Source organism: Lichenostomus cassidix, chromosome 28, assembly GCF_008360975.1.
Source record: "Lichenostomus cassidix isolate B80296 chromosome 28, HeHo_3.0, whole genome shotgun sequence".
Classification (NCBI taxonomy): Eukaryota; Metazoa; Chordata; class Aves; order Passeriformes; family Meliphagidae; genus Lichenostomus; species Lichenostomus cassidix.
The window spans coordinates 3,811,834-3,831,863 of NC_139508.1; the positions used below are offsets into that span (position 1 = coordinate 3,811,834).

General features: G+C 40.0%; 1 protein-coding gene across 11 annotated transcripts in view; it reads left to right on the top strand.

The window, feature by feature from the left end:
• The window catches only part of MYO9B (myosin IXB), a 41,980-nt gene that overhangs the window by 2,746 nt on the left and 19,204 nt on the right, over window positions 1-20,030 (top strand). For 9 of the 11 annotated variants that reach the window (XR_014846278.1, XM_085040689.1, XM_085040693.1 and 6 more), the window contains exons 2-13: window positions 2,646-2,755; window positions 5,319-6,212; window positions 13,594-13,688; window positions 14,968-15,030; window positions 15,155-15,254; window positions 15,397-15,497; window positions 15,707-15,836; window positions 16,307-16,396; window positions 16,636-16,752; window positions 17,004-17,138; window positions 18,980-19,101; window positions 19,676-19,817. Coding sequence is in view for 10 of the 11 variants with exons in the window: in XM_085040689.1 (XP_084896815.1) it covers window positions 5,376-6,212; window positions 13,594-13,688; window positions 14,968-15,030; window positions 15,155-15,254; window positions 15,397-15,497; window positions 15,707-15,836; window positions 16,307-16,396; window positions 16,636-16,752; window positions 17,004-17,138; window positions 18,980-19,101; window positions 19,676-19,817 (1,932 nt within the window). In the remaining variant the exon portion in view is untranslated. Of the gene's footprint in view, window positions 1-2,284; window positions 2,304-2,645; window positions 2,756-5,318; window positions 6,213-13,593; window positions 13,689-14,967; window positions 15,031-15,154; window positions 15,255-15,396; window positions 15,498-15,706; window positions 15,837-16,306; window positions 16,397-16,635; window positions 16,753-17,003; window positions 17,139-18,979; window positions 19,102-19,675; window positions 19,818-20,030 lie in introns of those variants that run through there. The other 2 variants (XM_085040690.1, XM_085040692.1) reach the window with 2 other exon arrangements.

Consider the following 20,030-nt stretch of genomic DNA (forward strand, 5'->3'; position numbering starts at 1 on the left):
TATTTTTGACATGTGTATCTTCTGTTCACACAAGAGTTCAACCTAAAGTTTCGTAATAAAAAGTTCTCATTGGTATAAATGCAGCATTAGAGCTGTGAAATGTTTATTTCCTTTGTTGACAGCTGTAGTGCTGTTAAGGAAAAAATTAAGAAAACTGCAAAAGGTGGTAGAACAGCCCCCAAGGTTCTTTTGGCTTGCATTCTTTATCTCTGACCCTTTCAGTTATTTTGCCTTGATTCCTCGGCAGGGCCATATTTCCTGAATCGTACTCCCATGTACATCTGTAAATGTGATGTCACACTTTTTATAAGGTAGAAACACATAAAAGATCTCTAATGCCACTGTAAAACCTGATAAGGTATCCCTGTCTTGAGGTGAGATTGTGCATTTGAGTCATTCAGAGGAAGTCTGTCTGCATCAGGGGTGGTTTAGGGTGTGGATTGGAATCAGGGTCCCAAGAGCAGGTAACTGAGAAGGAACTGCCTGTAACAAAAGTAATTTTTTTTTACTTTTTCCTGTGTTACACTGCATTGCAGCCCAGCTTCTCCTTTGTCAGACACTCTGGGGCAGTAACTTCCCTGGCAGGGTATATTGCAAGGAGTAGTAACAAACATGTTGTAATTTTTGTGTGGTCCATTCAGAACTCCTCTTTTTGGAGTAGAAAAAGCCAAGAGATTTTAGTTGAAGAAAACCAAGGGTCCAAAATAATTTGGTCCATCCGAATTTTTCATAACCAAGGAAAACAGTGAAATGTGACTAGAATGCGAAGTGATTTTCAGGTGATCTACAAATGCCTGGAATACTGAAAAAAGTTAAAATCAATTATGCTCGATTAACAGCACCTGTTTGTCCTTATGACATGAGGTAGGACAAGGAACTTTGCCTTACCTGTACTCCACAGTTAATTGTGGCAACTCTGAGGTGTTTCTGTAGCCTGTTTTGCTGGAAATTCCTTGCTTTGGAAATCAAGGTCAGTAATAGCTGAATATTTTTGAAATTGCTAAATGTTTTCAATTTGACCAGACAGATTGGTCACTTTTGGGGATCGTTACTGGCAATTCTGTTGTTAAAGAATGTTACAGGCCAAGTAGCTGTGATACATTTCCACTTTTGTGTTGAGAATTGCTTGGTGAGAAGTGGGAGAAGCTTGAATCTTTCCCTTTGAGGAATGCAGCACTGCAAATGCACATGAAAATGCAAAGAACTGGAATATTATAAAGTTCATCCTCAACAATTTTGCTGTAATGGTAGCTTTCCCTTTTTAGCTTCACTGTGATTCATTGACTAAATATGTGGCTTCAAATTATGGCCTTATTTAAACTAAAGAGATACCCTGCACTGATTGGGGCAAAGCTCTCTGCTGGAGTTCCATTCTGTTACCAAGTGGACACTGTGGGCTTTAATGCATATTAAAAAATTAATTGGCTTGATGTAGTCCAGAAAACCCTTACAAAATACCATCAAAATGACCATCTGGAATTGGAAATTTTTGGTTTTTATTAAAATTGTCTGAGCAAAAAGTAAAATTACAGATTTTTTCCTCCTCCGTATGTTGAAAAGGGATTTCTTTTAAGAAAGGGTATTGAAAGAACTTGAGGTAACTGCAGAATTTCCACCTACAGACAGAACCCAGCAGTGGCTGGGTTGCAGGGTTTGCAAGCTGACCATTTGGCTTCAGTATTACCTTCTTTCTTGTATTTCTCCCTTTACTTCCAGTGTTGTCTGGACCTGAATGCAGGCTTGTGCTTCCTTGATGAGCCAAATCACACTGAATAAATATTTCAATTGCTTAAAAATTGTCTAAATAATTTGAGATCATAAAATGAGAAGGAATCACTGCAGTGATCTCTTCAGACTGCTTTTGACATAAACAAGAGGATGGTACCTAATTAACCTTTCTAGTTATGAGGCACATTGGCTGATTTTCTAAAAAGAGCTTTGGCAATCATCCCTCATCGTTAGTGTCAGTTAAGTTTTTGCAGTGCAGTTTAACCTTCTGGTGATGTTTATGTCTTATATTTGCCTGAGTTTGCTTAGCTTTGAATTCCAGCCTGGCTTGTGTTGTGGCTTTGTCCTGTAGCCTGGTGATTGTACCCAACTGCAGGTCCTGTGCAAGGACTCACACTGATAACAGTGTCCTCTGTGTGCTCCTCACAGACAAAGCTTAGAGAGTGTTTGGCTATAAGGGGGGGTATATTTTAACAGATTTGGGTTTGTTCTTGTTGTTGCTACTCCTAGCTCTGTAATTGAAATTTGGATTTATGCTAGATGTTGTACTGGTCATGTATCTTCTGAGTACAAGGGTAATATGGCTACCTAACAAAATATTAATTTATGTTTATTTGGGGATTACATTCACTGTCTTGCTTGTGGTGTTATGGTAGATCACCGTGTTTAAATGATTCCTTGCTAAGGTTTTCAAGCCTATTTCAGCATAACTACCATTCCATTCCTCTGATATGGATTGTTTTTTGGATGTAATTGAAGTTTTATATATCTGTAAACTCAGCTGAAATTTGTTTAGCATTTATTTTCTTGCTCCTGTGTTACTGAACTATATATTTGATTTAACTTCTTGATCACTTGCTGCCTTCTCAATCTCTCAATGATGTGTTCTTTATCGGTAACTCTTTTCTTTCTTTTAGAACCATCGTGAAAATGTTTACTTTGATGCCAGGAATCCAACTTCACTAGGAACTCATCCTCCAATTGCTTGAAGATACTCTGTCCTTAGTTGAATACTGGGACTGATTAGGTAACCAATTTATAATCTGTCCAGTGAATGCTCTTTTGCTTTTATGTTCTAATTTGTGGCTTGAAATACTGTTTAGTGTGAAGTCAGAGGTTTGTCTCTTCTAGAGTAATATTTTCCTCAAACCTCTGTAATGTTTGGACATTCTCAGACAGAAAAATTCAATTTGCCAGTCATACACACCTGAGCAGACCCTACTGGCTCTAATGGCCCTGGGTTTGTCACTTGTAGACAAGGGGCATCTGCACTCTGGTTTCCTCTTTGGAAAGTGTGAGCTGGGATCTTGAGCAATGTCCCACCTTTTGGTGGCTGACATGAGCCAGGGTTAGGAAACGTGTGTTAGTAAAGTCACAGGTCAGCACCGAGGTTCAGCTCTTCAGTGTTGGCAAAAAGCTGGTGCCACATTTTTTTTTTAGGGAGCTGTTTTGGCCAAAATGCTTACTGAGGGGACTTCCTCTATCTTAGCAGACTGTGTGTCTGAAACTAATCACAGGGGGGTGAAAAAAGGAAGTCTGCAAAAGGCTTTCTCCCTTGAACTGGCTGAGGAGCTTGAGAGGAAAATGGTCACTGTTGTTCTGTTTTTCTGTCTGTGCTCAGACTGATCTTCCCCATGAGCAGCAGTCTGCTGTACATTCTGCTGTGTGTCAAGATTTGAGTTTTTATGTATTAAGAATGCTTAACACTTGCATAATTGCTTCAGAGGTGCTTCAGACTTCTTTACTGGGCAGTGATAATTACAGGAAGTGGAAAGGGGACTTGGAGCTCACTGCTCCAGCCTTTTGTGTGACCAGGTTCTTGGAACAAGTCCTCCTTAATGAATGAAGAATGACACTTAATGGGGAAAAAACATTCTTGGGTGGATCATACAGTTTGATCAGAGATGTATTGTGGTTTGTCTTGCCATCTGTGGCTTATTCAGCCTTCCTTTTGATGAGTAGCCACTACAAATGATCCAGCTTGTGTGGCAGTGTCTTCTGTGAGCTGTCTGAGCAGAGTCCCTTAAAGCACAGCTCTCTCCTCAGAGGCTGTTCATGAGGCACAGCTATGTCATATGTTTCTGTGAAGTGATTCATTACTTGCAGTGGATGTGGCAGCTAAAAGCCTCCAACCCTACTGATTTTAATTTGAAATGATTACTCTCTGTGGCCTTGTGCAAGTTCCTGTGCAGTTGTTTAGTGGCAAAAAGTAACTTCTTTGTCATTTCTCTGCCTCTTTCCTCTCTTTTTTTAAGTGTATTTGGCATGTCAATGTATAATTAGAACACTTTGTTCTTGAAACAAAAATTGAACTGCTATTCTCAGTATGAAGTTTTGCTTCTGCTAAAACAAACTGCTAAAACAAAGGGGTGCTTCATTATCCTTCTGCTTTTAGTACCCCTTGATGAGCAAATGAACTGTGGGGCTATAGCAATGTGGGCAGATTTAGTCCTGGTGATCAGGGGCCACTGAACTGCAAATAAGAGAAAAATCACCAGCAAAGGCACAGATAGTAACAAAGTCTAGAGACTTTTAACTTGGCAGTTGCCTTCTGAGGTTGGCTTCTGAGGTTGTTGATAGGCTGGAGTTACGTTTCTGGCCTGCACCAAGGCTGAAAGGAAGAAAAAGCAATTGGTGAATGATTTTTGGAGACTTGTGAATGAGGTTCCTGAGCCCAGTGAGGAAGGAGTTGATGTGATGAGTATAAAGGCTTGGGAATGAAGTGGGTTATTTTGAATCTTGTTTACTGCTGAAATGTAGTTGCAATAAGACTAACTTTACTTTGTTGCCTAAAATGGAAGATAAAAGTCATATTCAAACCCTCTGCAGCAAGGATGTGGTTCATTTAAGTGAAATGAGTAGTCTCTTGTCTGTGTAAATGGTGTGTGTTGGAGAAATCCCTATGGTGTGTTGGAGGAGCTGACAGCAGAGTTTGCTGCAGTCAGCCTGGGGCTCTGCTTCCTGAAAGTTCAGGGGTAAATGCTTGCACCTCTCATGAGAAGAGCTTAGCTGGGGGAAATGAGGAAAAACAAAAGCGGATCTCAGTGTCACAACTGTTTTCCTCCTTGCACTATGCACTGATCCCTGTGCCATAGCTCGTGGCTGCTCTGAACTGTCACTGCCGAACTAAGAAGGGACCAAACCCTGTTTCTACCTCAAGCTGCTTATGCAACTTTAAGGGAGAGAGTTGCTGTGGGAGGGTGGATAAATGTTGATGTGAACCACGTCAGGGAAAGTATTTGGGCTAAAACTGACATGGGGAAACAAGGAAGTTTTGGTTTGGACATTGATCCTGGTTTATTTTGCTTTGTCTGTGTGAATTTGTGTGTGCCATGATGGGGAGGAAGGGGTGGCATGGGCATAGAAGCAAAAGTGAAAGGAGGCTGGGTGCTGTGGCAGGTCTCCATTCCATAGGATACACCAAACAGGCTGTTTGGAATAATATCACTGGTAGTTAAATTATTAAAGAACAAATGCACTATGTAATATTCTCTGTATTCTCATCCTGCAAAAAATAACACCTTGTCCTAATACCTCTTGTACACACTTTGTAACACCTGATTTTTAAATTTTCCTTTTTTTTTTTTCAGACAATGGGCACTGCATATTAAGCAGGGGGGGAAGACTGAAGCCCATCTGGGGACAGAATGAGTTTAAAAGATGCTGACAGTGCAGTTTGCCAGGCAAAGGCAGCCTATAATCTTCATATTTACCCCCAACTCTCAACAGAAAGTGCTCCCTGCTGCAAAGTGACAGCAACCAAGGACAGCACGTCATCAGATGTCATCAAGGATGTGATTAATATCTTAAACTTGGATGTCTCCAAACATTATGTGCTCGTGGAGGTGAAAGAATCAGGTGGAGAAGAATGGGTACTTGACATAAACGATTCTCCTGTCCACAGGGTTTTGCTTTGGCCTCGCCGCGCTCAGGATGAGCACCCGCAGAAGGATGGCTACTACTTCCTCTTGCAAGAAAGGAACACTGATGGCACCATCAAGTATGTCCAGATGCAGTTGCTTTCCAAGGAGACGGAATCGCGGCGGTTGGTGGAGAGGGGTTTTCTCCCCTGGCACCAGGAGGACTTTGATGACTTGTGCAATCTCCCCAACCTGACAGAGACAACGCTCCTGGAGAATCTCAAGTGTCGCTTCCTAAAGCACAGAATCTACACTTATGCTGGGAGCATCCTGATTGCTATTAACCCCTTCAAGTTCCTGCCCATTTATAATCCCAAGTATGTCAAGATGTATGAGAACCATCAGCTTGGGAAGCTAGAGCCTCATATTTTTGCCATTGCTGATGTGGCCTATCACACAATGCTTAAAAAACATGTTAATCAGTGCATCGTTATATCAGGTGAAAGTGGGTCTGGGAAAACCCAAAGCACAAACTTCTTAATTCACTGCCTCACGGCACTGAGCCAGAAAGGGTACGCCAGTGGTGTGGAGAGAACCATTCTGGGAGCTGGACCAGTTCTGGAGGTAAATTTATGCTCAAATTGCCTTCTGTGCAAATTGTTTTTTAAAAACAGCTAATAGTTGCTGTTGAATGCTACTTTTGAGTCACCTACTTGGTTTAGGTTTGAAATGTCACTGGTTTAGGCTTGTTACTTGGTTTAGGTTTAAATGTCACTGGGCTGCAGTGGTGCTTGGCAGAGTTACCCGACTGCTTCTAATTGATTTTCCTTATTATGCTCACTTCACTTCCTGTTGCTTGTAATTTATATATGACTTAACTTTCCACCGCTAAACACCAATAATCTAGGACAGAGGTTACCTGTATTTTCCATCTGAAAGTTTTGATGGCCTCTGAATCAAATCATAAGCAAAATTTTTCATAAATATTGTTCCACTGAAACATCAACTGCTTGGTGTGATCCTGCCTTTGTGCGTGAACTCACTTTTTGAAGGAGTTATTTTCTTTCTACAGCTGTTTGTGGAAGAGAGCAACATTGTTAGTTGGGGGAGAAAGTGGGAGTCTGTTCAGGCTTTTAATTATTACAACATTTCCAACAGAAAGCAAAACTAAACATGTGAGAAGGAGGGGATACAGCTTGCGATAGGTAATGTCAGGATAAACTGGTCTCTTGGTCTCTTCCCGAATTCTGGAAGTGTGGATGGATGTAATGCTCACCCTGTTTTGAAGAACAAAATCTTCAACAGCAAAGAGCTTGAACACCACCATTGTAATTTTTAGGCTTAGTTTCAAATGTAACAACACTTTCATAAAAAGAGTGTAAGCTTTTTTAAAAACTCTTCTGTAAAGAATGAGGAATATAGGCAAGTTTTTTTTTATTGCCTTGCTTTCTGCTGCATGAAAGAAGAAGTAAAATTGAGGCTTGTTGGTTGCTGGAGTTCAAGTTTGCAGTTCTAAACAGAAAACAGGAAGGGGTCACAGTGGAAAGCCCTGTTTGATCAGCTGATCTCTCTGCCTTTGATAAATTTAAGTGTTTCATATCCTCGTCTGCAGACCTGGTACAGCTGTGCCAAACCAGGCAGAGATGTGAAGTCCTATGTGCCTATTTGTCTGCTGAGTGACAAATGCATATATTCTGGAGTCAGAACTAAAACTCAACTTTGCTGGAATCCCAGGCTGATATGTGAATCTGGGCATGTTCATAAAGAGATATTTGTGTTTTGCTATGCTAAGGTTGGTTAAATACCACAACTTTTTTAGACTTCCACTGAGCACTTAGTAACACTTCTCATGAGAAAATAGTCTCTCAAAATTGAATACATGTTTGTGTAAATTCAGTGTGCATCAAAAAGGTAGACTTAGAACATAATAGGTAAAATCCTGCTTTGATGCATCAGAGTTGATTCAGCTGACAGTGAAGCTTCCCTATTTTCCAACTTCAGTCACTAAGCATAATTAAAAAAGAGAGAAAAATGCCAACTCTTGGTGCTGGGGAGGGATGCACAGAAAGCTTATGTTGCTTTGTGGAAGTTAAACTGACTGCAAGCTCCTCTTAGAACTGGTGACTTCTAAATCCATCCGTGGTGACTCATTTTGGGTTTTTACTAAAGGGAACTAAAGTGCTACAAGGGAATTTTTCTTAAATGGATCTTTCTGGGGATTTTTTGCACAAACAGTTTTGCAGTGTACCCGGACTATTTGAGAATGTTCTGTTTAACTTTGAAGTTTTATTCTGAGTCCTCATCAAAGCAGAAAATGTACTCTTGACTGAAAACTTTCATGATGTAGAAATGGGTTGTGTTTTGGGTCAGAGCTTCCCCATTTTAGTGAACTCTTATTTTTCTGCCACCTAAGTAAAATGGGTGTGTTTGTAGGCTGACCTTCTGTAAAAGTTCAAGGGGTTAAAGCACCTGTTTCTAGCACAGAGGGGTGAGCACAATTAGGGTGCTATGCAGGTGGATTTATAATTTTATCTTTGTATGCTTAGGGAGTTGGAAACTGAATCCTGTTTTTGAGTTGGCTGGTTAATCTGAGTTCAACTCTCTAAGCAATTTACAGAGAAACTGTTGTTAATATTTTTGCTCCTTGTTTACAATTTCTAGACTGAAGAATGGAGTTACAGCTGGACCGTGGAAGATTTGATGTTAAATGTTGCTTGATGTTGCCTTGTCAAACATCTGAGAGATGAAAGATGTGATGCTGAGACAGTGTAGTTAAAAATTAAACACAGTATCAGCACAAGTGCTGTCACATGGGCTGGGGAGGGGAGCATGGTCATGGGGCAGCTCTGAGCCTCTGGTGCTTCCTGCTCAATCCCAGCACCCATTTGAGATGTGTAAAAGTTCCTTATAGGGGATCTAATGAGCAGAGGTAAATTCCTGTAATTCTGTTTGGCACTGCTTGCAGCTTTTCAGAGAAAAGTCAGAGAAAGAGGCTCCTTCCATGGGGCAGTGGTGGCTAAAGCTGTGCTTTGTGCTGTTTTTTAACAGTTCACGGACATTGTTGCCTTTCCTGTATAGGAATTGCTCTCAGATTATAGCTTGTTGTTTTCTTTTCATTTTTTTAGTTGTACCTCCACTCTAAAGGAGATCATCTCTAGTGAAGAGCAGTTTCTTTAAAACTGGTGGGAAGATAAATATAAGCTCTGTTTTAAGATAATCCTGACTTCTTCAGGACCTTTTCTAAATTTAGTAATTAAAATATAGTTCCCTGACTTGAAGCTTTGCCTTCTTGTATTGACTGCTAAGTCCAAATTACTTATGTTTTAAATCCTGAGAAGGAATTTGCACTTGGGAACTATTTGTGTCAAATTGGGAATAATGAATCAAACTTTTGTTTATTTTATAGTCTCAAACAAGACAATTAAACCTTTCCATACACACCAAAGAAGTTTCCAATAAATTTATATTTTCCTTTCATCAGGGAAAAATGGCATAACTGCATGTTTCAGCTATAAAATGCACAGTGTGCTATCTCAGACTCTGAATTTATTTTGGAAACCTAAAGTTACTCTTCAAGCCAGTTAATTTAGTAAAGTGGCAGAAAATTGGGTTAGGGGATGGGAGCATGTGGTGAGGGAAGAGAGGGAATGGGAGCTTTGTCTTCTGGCAGCAGAGCTCTCTTGGCTTGCTGTCTGTTGTTAAATTGTAACCCTCAGTATCCCGGGTTTATTGCAGCGGTTAAGTTACTTTTTGAGTGTGCTGGAAAGTTCATTTCCCTCTGAAATGGGAGCTGAGGAGAGTTGGGACAGATGGAAATACTTGGCCTGTCATAATTCTTCATGAATTACTTTGAAAATCATTGCTTATTCCCATTTGGATGTGTTCCTGATTTCTCAGTGATGCTGAACCAGTCTTTGGGAAGAATTAAGGCCCAAATCAAATAGAAAGTCCCATGGGAAGCATTCATTAACTGGTCTTCTAAAGAGGAATTATTATTGACAGCACAATCATGTGGCAGAATCAGATTTTCTAGACCTCACCATATAAAAAAGTTTTTAAATTTAATCGTAGAAAGTTTTATGCTTTATGATTCTGTGGAAAAGAGCAGAGCAATTTGCTGTCAGCTCTGTTCCACTCATGACAGTCCTGCTGTGCTTGTGGCTTTGGTATGACATGGACTGAAGCTCAGTGGAGCTTCAGCTCTGGATTTCATTTATATTTGCCATCAAAGGTTGCACATGCATTTGGTGGGTGTAGCCTGTTCTGTTCCAGGGAAAGTGGTTGTTTTGAGGCCATTATCTGCATGTGTTTGTTTTAAGAATCATAATCAGAGGAGGAATGGAACTTCCTTATTCCATTGGCTTGCATGTCCCTGTTTTTTCTGGTGGACATGTGATGTTGCCTGCTTTTCCCTGCTGCACACAACTCTTGGGGAAAAATCACCCTTTCCTCCATTCAGTCCTACTGTGGGGATTGCTCAGAGTTCCTGGGACATCCCCCAGCAGGAGGGGTTGCAAAATTACCCTGAACACTGCAATTTCCCTGTTGTGAGTGGATACTTAACAGCATGGCTGTGAAGACCTCTATTACAGAATCACAGGGTTGGAAGAGGCCTCCAAGATCACCAAGTCCAACCCATGCCTAACACCACCCCAACTAAACTATGGCACTGAGTGCCACATCCAATCTTTTTTTAAACACATCCAGGGGTGGTGACTCCACTACCTCCCTGGGCAGGCGATTCCAGAACTTCATCACTCTTTCAGTAAAAAAACTTCTTCCTAACATCCAACTTACATTTCCCTTGGCACAGCCTGAGACTGTGTCCTCTTGTTCTGTCAGTTGCTGCCTGGAAAAAGAGACCAACCTGCCTACAACCACCCTTCAGGTAGTTGTATAGAGTGATAAAATCTAGTTCAGCTCTGAAGGAGTAACTTCCTCTTCCAGGATGTGGATTTAAGATTTCCATGTCCTTTGGCACATTAAAAGGTGGGTCTGTGCAGTGGTGGTTCTGCCATGGAGTTGAATAGTTTCCATGGAAATTCCCAATATCTTTTTCAGATTTTGGCAATTCTTATGAAACAATTAAATGATGCTTTTAGTTGTGTCCCTGAGGTAGATGCTGGGAGTATGTATGTGGGTTTTTGGGTTTTGTTGTTTTGTTTTTTTAGCAAATAAAAGGAGAATTTGGTGGTTTTCTGAATACTTTTATATCTTTCCCTGTTGTAAGAGTTCTAAGTGTCAGACTCCAGTTTATGCCTCTTGCATTCCAAGGTAAGAGGATGGCTTGAATGACTTCCTGCCTCCCAGAATAGGCTATCCCAGCTCTGATTCCTGCTGGCATTGGTCTGCTATTTTTGACTCACCCTGTTTTACACAGCTGGTGTTGTGCATTGCAGTGATTTAGTTTTAGTTTTTTGGGTTTATTTGTCTCCTCGTGGACTCACAAGGGAAAACAGTGAATGGGTTTGCTTATATAAAGGATTAATTCTCTTTAGCTGTAATTTTCTTCTCCCCTCAGATCTTCTGAATTTATTTTGTACTCGTCAAAGTATATTGAAGAACATGGTAACAGTGAATAAAGTTAAATGTTACCAGAAAAAAAAAATCCCCACCCAAGCTGTTAACCGACTTGGAATGTTCTTAAAAAAGTTCTGGATGTTAAAGGCTCTTCTGAGGAAAGCAGTACATGAAAACTTTCCTAAAAACTGTTAATATTAGATCAGCTTTTAAGAATTTGCTGTATGCTTTGACTAAATACCAGACACATGAGATCATAAGAGCCTTTAGTTTTAAACTGTATTCATTGCTTACATGAGTAATCACTGAGAAAAGTTTTTCAGGAAGCCTGAGTTATGGGATTTCTTAACTCTATAATGCCAAAAATATTTATTACTAAGAATTAATGTTGCAAATGTAGCTGTACTGTAGTTTGGCTTCTTGGATATAACTGGTGAGCTGATAATTCACTGCTGGCTTAAGCTAGAAGACTTTATAAAAAAAAATTTCTGGGATCAATTTGCAAGTCCATTACTCTGCAGCCTGGCAAAGTTCACTGCAACAGATTTCCCAACGCCCAGAATGGGAAGTTGGATGGTTTTTGCTGAGAGCAGGAGCTGAGCCACTGTCCTGGAGAGGAAGAGGGGTTTGATTTACTGACAATTCACTCTGCTGATGTCACAGGACTTTCACTTCTGGTTTGGTAACTGGAAGGACCTGACCTGGATTTTATGCATCTATTAATTTGCATATGTATGCAAAATGGGCTCTAAAAAAGAAACCTGGATGATACATTGGTGTATAAAAGCTGCAAAGATATTGATGGTTGTTCAATGCTTGCTTTGGAAAATCTGAATGGGGCTGCTGTTGGCATTATAACATGTGCAGTGTGGTCTTGGAAAATCCAGAGCTGGAGCTCAGCCTCAACCAGCTGTGAGCACTTCTGGATACAAATCCTCTCCCATCTGAAGCCTGTTGGCTTTTCTGGAGTTGCAGCACAGTCACTCTGCACAGGAAGAGCTCCTTTAGCTTATTCCTTTAGGTCAGGAGTAACAGTTGGCTGAAGAATTATGGACATTCTCCCAGTTTATAGGAAGTTTTTCAGACCCTCTGAATGCAGCTGGTGGTGGAAATCTGCTTGTGGGAGAGCTTGGAGGGCCTGGTTTGGAATCAGTGGTTCAAAAGTTCCACTGCAGCTCTGCTGCAACTCTTAAGGAACTTTAAAAGAAACAAACCAAAACCAGAAGAGAAGAGAAAACTTCCATCCAGATAATATGACTGTCATGAAAACAATGTTTGCCATGGAAATACCCATAATTGGATGTACACAGCATAGCTGGGTGTATGAAGTTCTGTGCTGTGTGCAGTGCACTCACACATCCATCGTGCTCCGGATGTGGCAGTCTGTGTGTGTGTGGGGAGGAAGAGATTACACAGCTCTGTGCAATCATTTCACAAGGGTTCTATATTAGGGAGGAGGATTTCCTAATGGAGGACTTCAGTACTTGGAGCTTTAAGAGGAAATATCTGTGGCAGGAGATGCTGGGAGAGTCTATCCTGAGCAGTGTATTTTTGCAAATAATTGCATTTGGCAGAGGTTTCCCTCTAGATGCTGTGTGGTAGAAGGGTGACAAGTTTCCCTTGTCCTTGGAACACATAATTAAAGAGTTTATAAAGTTAAAGACATTCCCAGTAACTTAATTCCACTGGACTTTAGTGAGTTTTCTTTGTAGTTCTTAAGCATGGCTCATGAAGAGGATTTTGTGTTATGTGTGTATTAGCAGCTGTCAGAGGACTCATGATCTGATAGAAGAATTAGAGATGCACAGTTAGGGTTTGTGCCATGTGTATTTTTTCTTTCCTAACACCTCATCATAAAACTCCATTTTCCACTGTTGTACATCAGAGTAGCTGTCCTGTGAGTTGTCCTGTAAACCAAAGTTGTTCTGTTTGTCTTTTTTACTGGCTTTTTGAATATACAACTTTGAAAATTCCTGGTCCAACTTTACAAATGAGATATTGATGTACTGTCTCACTTGAAGAAAAGTTGTGTTTAATGTGAATTTTTTCAGGGGTAGCAGTATGTTGGGGAATAGGATGTGGTTTGTAACTTTTGTGTGGGAAAAGTGATTTCATGGTGGTTGTGCTGTCTTCATCCTGATGAATGTCTTCTCTAAGGTCCTAATTGTTATTGATTGAGGTTGATTTGCACTCTCTAGCCATGGTTGCCTGTCCTATACTTCTAAAAATATCTAAAAGTATTAATCCCCTCCCTCAGTCCCTCAAATATTACTACATGGGTCAAATAACAAACATATATAGTTCTGTGAGGGACATGGGGGCTTCCTAAGCTGCCTTTTTGGTGTTTGTGTGCTGCAATTTCCACAGTATTCTGAGTTTATTCTGGAAGCTAACAGGAAACTGAACAATAAACAGAGGAGCTTGGAAAGCTGTGTGTTGATGTCTTTAGTTTAATTGCAAATTAACTCATTTTGCTTTATTGCAGGCATTTGGAAATGCAAAAACAGCACATAACAATAACTCCAGTCGTTTTGGGAAGTTCATTCAAGTCAACTATTTGGAGAATGGTATTGTCCGGGGGTAAGTACAGGGTGAGCTGGTTCTGGGGGTGATCTCTGTGCTTTTAGGAACTGGGAAGCCTCTGTTGTATATAAAATGCTGCCTTGTTGAAGCTCTGCTCATGTGAGAATAGCTTGGTGCTGTGCAGTTTAAAATTCTATAACTGAGCTTTATGGAATTGTCAGGTGATGCATAATATTCTGACTTTGCTGTACAGCTGGCTCAGGTTAAAAATCTGCTGCTTCATCTCTACCTTCATGCTAAATGAAGGTTTTGGCATAACAGCCCCTGCCCTCTCCATTTTGCATTTAAAAACAGAAGATACGAATTTTTAAGAGGAGTGAAGTGAAATAAATTTGAGGAAGCCATTTTAAAGAAACAGTTTAACCACCAATTAGAGAGATAAAGAAAACTGTAAAATTATTACTTAAATTTGTGTGCTTATGTCTGAAGGTCTTAAAACATGAGATATTTCATGCCTACATTTGCTAGTTCTGGTTTTATTATATATATAATGATGATAACTCTGACTGTGGAGTGTCATGAGCAATCCCTGACCTTTATGCTCCTGTGTTTCTTTTCTTTGGCTCATCTTATTTGCAATAACATTAATGAGTGGGAACTCTGTGCCACATTTGCTTTGCGTGTTATTCTGAGTAAATTTGACATATTTTCAGACCACGTCACACTAGCTCAGGAGATTGGTACAACTGGAATTCACTTGTTTTGTCTTCAGCATGAGAAAAAGGTGCTCAAACTTTGGCCTCAATCACTGTACTCCTTGTCAAGGGCTTTGAATTATCATTTAGGAGGTTGCTTTGTCACACTGTGAGGGCTTTTCTGGCTGGCTGGCTTCCATTCTAGGCTGACTGATGTCTACACTGACATAAAAATCCAGCGAATTTGTTGGGGTGAGAACCAGACAGTTTTCTGGTGTATTGTTGGGCTCTTGAAGCCTTTGCATTCCTTGGCAGATAATTGTTAATCTCACAGGAGAACACTTTGTTACCATTCTGGGGGTCTTGTTTCTATTGACAATTTTCAATAGCACTTTCCTTGCTTGGTCTGCCACTAAACCCAAGCTCTGCAGAGAGGTGTTCCTTGGGTATTTCTTTGTTGTAATCACAATATAGGGCCTACTAAAATTCTTAGTTTAGGTTTAAGATAGTGACTAAGTTCTTCTCTTGCATATTTTAGTGCAGATCTCCTTATTTGAACTCTCTCGGCAGTTGCTGTCTGAGGTTTTCTGAGGTCATTTCTCTTTGCCCTCACACTTGTTTCATTTTCTGTGGCTACTTAGGGCTGTGGTTGAAAAATACCTGCTTGAAAAGTCTCGTCTGGTTTCTCAAGAAAAAGATGAAAGGTAAGAGATAAATACAGTTTTCCAAGAGAGTTAAAATCAATGGAAGAGTTTAAGAGCATGTGAATTAGATAGAATAAAAGAAAATCCACTATATTTTCATGAGAGAAATGTATTGACTCTGCAGGAACTACCATGTCTTTTATTATTTGCTACTTGGAGTCAATGAGGAAGAGCGTAAAGAATTTCACCTCAAGCAACCTGAAGATTATTTCTACCTCAACCAGGTAATCTGGGATTTACCAATGCATTGATAAGGGTTGTCTGTGTGTTGTGTCAAAGATGAAAAGAAGCAGAACAGATTATACTTGGCTTTTTGTGATATTTGGGTTTCACCCTTTGCCTTTGATTTTGGATTTCTCTTCACAGCATAACTTGAAAATTGAAGATGGGGAAGATCTCCGACATGAATTCGAGAGATTAAAACAAGCCATGGAGATGGTTGGCTTCCTTTCAGCGACAAAGAAACAGTAAGTGGAATTCTTTAAGCTTTTGTTCCTGACAGTTCCTTTTGTTCATGAGTTGCAATGAACAGTTGGGATCACACGTGGGCAGCAAGGAGAGCTGAGTGTTTGAAGGCTTCCAGAAAAAATTCTTGCAGTAGAATTAGGTCCTGCTAACCTCTTATAATGAACTCTCTGAAGAAAAATTCTTACCTAATTCAATTTTTCTTCCTTAGGATTTTTTCAATCCTTTCAGCTATTCTTTATTTGGGCAATGTCACGTACAAGAAGAAAGCCACAGGTCGGGATGAAGGCTTGGACGTGGGACCTCCTGAAGTGTTGGACATTCTTTCCCAGCTGTTGAAAGTAGAGTATTTCCTTTTAGCATTAATGTTTGATACACCTGTTTGTCATGTTCTACCTCAGCATTTCACTTGGATATCCCAGTTGCTGTATCTAAATCTCCTTCATGCTACATCCACAATATTTGTCTTATGGGAGGGGAAACGTGGAATTGGTGAGATTATTTGGGTTAGAAATGGAATATAACCCATGGCATGGAAATAGAATTTGTTTAGTTGCCAGTCACAGGGCTGAGCAAGAACAGATTCAGTGTAGGTGTGTTCTTTGCCACCACAGGGAAACATCTGAATGAATGTAAACAGAATAATTTAAACAAGTTGTAGGACTTGTAAAGCCACTGATGGATGATAAATGTGGCTGTTGTCAAAGAGCTTGGGCTTCTCTGTGAAAGAAGGCTTCACTGCTGCAGTCAAATAACTCTGCAGTTGAGGAGCTTGATGGTGACAGCACTCTTGTTCCCTCTTGTTTTGAAGGTTAAACGAGAAATCCTGGTAGAAGTGCTAACAAAAAGAAAAACTGTGACTGCTAATGATAAGCTTATTTTGCCATATAGTCTCAATGAGGTGAGTAAAAGAGCACCTGTGGAGTGATTTTAAATAACTGAAACTTGGTTTTTTGGATTAAAACAGCTATTTTGACACTTTTACATTTTGTGAGGGATATTTGGAAAGTTAGAAGTTTGCATTAAAGGCAAGTTGTGGTTTTATTTATCTCTGCTAGGGTTGTAACCGGTGAGTGACACTGGTTTGGAATGGAAATGATATTTTTGTGAATAAAGTTCTAAACATGGTTTGATCTGCAGGCAATAACAGCCCGTGATTCCATGGCAAAGTCCTTGTACAGTGCTCTGTTTGATTGGATTGTCCTGCGAATCAATCATGCACTCCTTAACAAGAAGGACATGGAGGAATCTGTTACAGTAAGTCTATTTAGACCTAATAGTCAATGCTATAGATGATGTGTTTTGATATCTGGGATAAATGTTGATACTTCTCAAGCCCATGGTAAATTTCATGGTAATATTTAATCTCTGTTTTCATAATAGACAGAACTATGAAATATTTTTTAAATCTTTCAGCACAAACTGCAATACTTTCTGTACTGTTCATCTGTTGGGGGTTAAGGCACTGTATGACAGATTGGTAACTAGATTTCCACATCTTCTTTTAGTGTTTGTCCATTGGTGTACTTGATATTTTTGGATTTGAAGATTTTGAAACCAACAGTTTTGAGCAGTTCTGTATAAATTATGCAAATGAGCAACTTCAGTATTATTTCAATCAGCACATTTTCAAATTGGAGCAGGTAAGAAATGACAGTTGCTGAAATAAAACCTGTTTTTATCAAGTGCTTATGTATTATGCAAACGCAGCCTCTATTCTGCAAAACCCCATGGCAAAATTGCTTGAATATTTCTGAAAGTCTTTTGATTTCTTCTTTTGCTGTTGCTTCACTGTTGCTTTACTGTTATTGTACTAATGGTAGTGGGGTCTTTCTTCAGAGGGCTGGCACTGAATTTCTGCTTGACTGCAAAAACTAAGACAACATTCAGGTGATCCCAGACAGAAGTCAGCTAGAACTGTGAACTTTGATATTGAAAGTCTTTAGGTAAAGGGTTGGATTCAGGTGGTTTTGTTCTAATGGTTGGAAAACAGCTTCTCTCATTTTTGTCAGTCTGGAATTATTTAATAAGCAGTCTTTGCTGCTTCTCCCACCCAGCTGCATTTAGGGGAACAACTGTGTTTTGCCACCAGCAGTAGTTCTGAAATCCTGGTATTACTGGCATGTGTTGATTTACTTGTTTGCAGATGGTGTCATCTGACAGAGCACTCTGAGTGCTGCAGGAGCCAACAAATCCTTTTCTGGACTGGGCTTTGCAGATGGGTTTGCTCTAGACTTGGATTTTTTCTGCTTTGTGCAAAAGTGTGGTTCTCAGGTCATTCTGCTGAAAGAAGTCATTCTGTAGTATGTGGTGTTTTGTCAACAACTTTAGGCGAGCATTTTAAAGAAAATAAAATTACCAAACATCTAAACTTCGTGTGTAAACATAATGTTGAGGTCCCTGTTTAGTAACTTATGACAGACTTGGCTATCCAGGCTGGCCAGAGTAAATAGTTACATTGTCTTCTTTTTTTTTCCCTAATGCCATTTTTCCAAATAAGCTTAATCCTTGAATGACCCATTTCCTGTATCTCTTGCAGCCTGAGGGCCCTCAGGGGGATCTCTATATCTTTTTAAAGAAAGGCTTTTTTGTCTGTGGAAAATGGCATTTCAGTTCTGTAACACGGTGTGCACTGAGCAGTCTGTGTTGGGCAGACTGAATTCTACCTACTTAAAACTAATGCATTTATCAGCATCATCTAGAGCGCTGAGAAGGACTCTTTGTCCTTTGTTAAATGTAAAACTTATTTCATTTTCTGTATGATTCTTTTTTTTACTTAATACCTTGTCATTAGCTTGTTTCCTGTGGGTATTTACAGCATTAAGAAAATCTGATATTTTGGTTCTGTATCTTAGTGGGAAGCTTGTTCTGTCCAGCATTTGATGGATTGTCACTTCAGCAGACGAGCTTCATGCTCTCTTCATGTTCCAAATTTTCTGAGCCTAAGCAATATCCGTTGCTTCCTCAGGGAAGTTCTGATGCTGATGTTGTGTAGGCCTTAACTGCCTGTTTTGAAACTTCTGTTATTTCTTCTGACGGTGCTATTTGAAAATTCTGGAACTTGATATTAGTTTAAATTCACTTCCCTTAATACAAAAATTATGGAAGAGAAAACTAGACTTAAACTCCTCCATGTCTGCCCAGTTTTACTGGAGTGCTGTAGATGTGATGTCTAACTCCAGGGCTGCAGGCTGCTGATTGCTGGGAAGGCAGAGCACAGCAGAGCATTCCTTTCACAGCTTTGGTTTTGAAATAGTTTTACCCCAAACATGCCTTGCTGAGTGACGTGCCTGAGCAGACCTTTGATCTGTGCAACTATCCCTGTTCTTCGTATTTCTAAATTTTCCTTGTTTTTGTCTCTGCTGCCTGAACTAACAAACTCCACTTGCTGAGGCTGTTCAAGGCTGTGTTTTAAGCACTTAGCCCACAGAACATCAAAGGCCAGGGCACTGTACTGATAAGGAAATTTTCTTGAGCTACACAGGAGGAATATAAGAGTGAAGGGATCACTTGGCACAATATTGACTATACTGATAATGTGGCCTGCATTCACTTAATCAGCAAGAAGCCCACTGGCCTCTTCTATCTTCTGGATGAAGAAAGCAAGTAAGCAACAAACATCTTCTGAAAAAACATGTGTGGCAGGGAGGAGGGAAGGACTGTGAGAGGGAACAGAAATACTGCGCTTAAAAAAGGAGAGGAATGTTGTGGGAAGCAAAGGGTCATTTATGACTATGATTTACAATGTAGTTTGCTTTTGATGACTCCAGTATGGTGGTGATATAAATTGATGCTAAAACTGAACTTTGGCTTAAGCAAACTTCGAAACTTCCATGTTTGTGGCTTACCATAGAACTGCAATTAAAGTAAAATGCATGTCTATAAGTCTGTGGAACATTAAGTAGCAAGTGTGGTAAATAGTTCATGTGGTGCTAACTAAAATTGGCTGGTGAAGTGGGAGGAAACATTGATGTATATGCTTGAAACCTCAGAATATTCTGCTGTGTGTGGAGCTGCTTGGCTTGCATCCATAAATTGAACCCACCTTTAAAATTCAAAGCAGGTGGAGAGACCTTAGATAATTAATACTTCCCAAAGGTCAATAGGTGTTTGCTCTGTCACCCTAATAAACATACCTGTATTGGAGAAACAGCTGACCTCTTTTGTCTTGTATTCCCAGTTTTCCACATGCCACCAACCAAACTCTACTGGCAAAATTCAAACAGCAGCATGAGGAGAACAAGTTTTTTGTCGGAACCCCAGTGATGGAGCCGGCTTTTATTATTCGCCACTTTGCTGGCAAAGTGAAATACCAGATCAAAGTAGGTGATAGATCTGCTGGGCACAAAATAAAAAACTTCTTTGCCTTTCTGAGAGTTTTTTGTCAGGATGTAGAAAATTTGCTGGGAATGGGCTGGATCAGAAGGGTTCTCAGAGGTACTTCGGATTTGTTATCTGGGTGGTGGTGTTGGCTGGAGGGTAACACTCACTATTATTCAGAATAAACAAAACGCAGGGAGCTTTCCCAAGAGCTT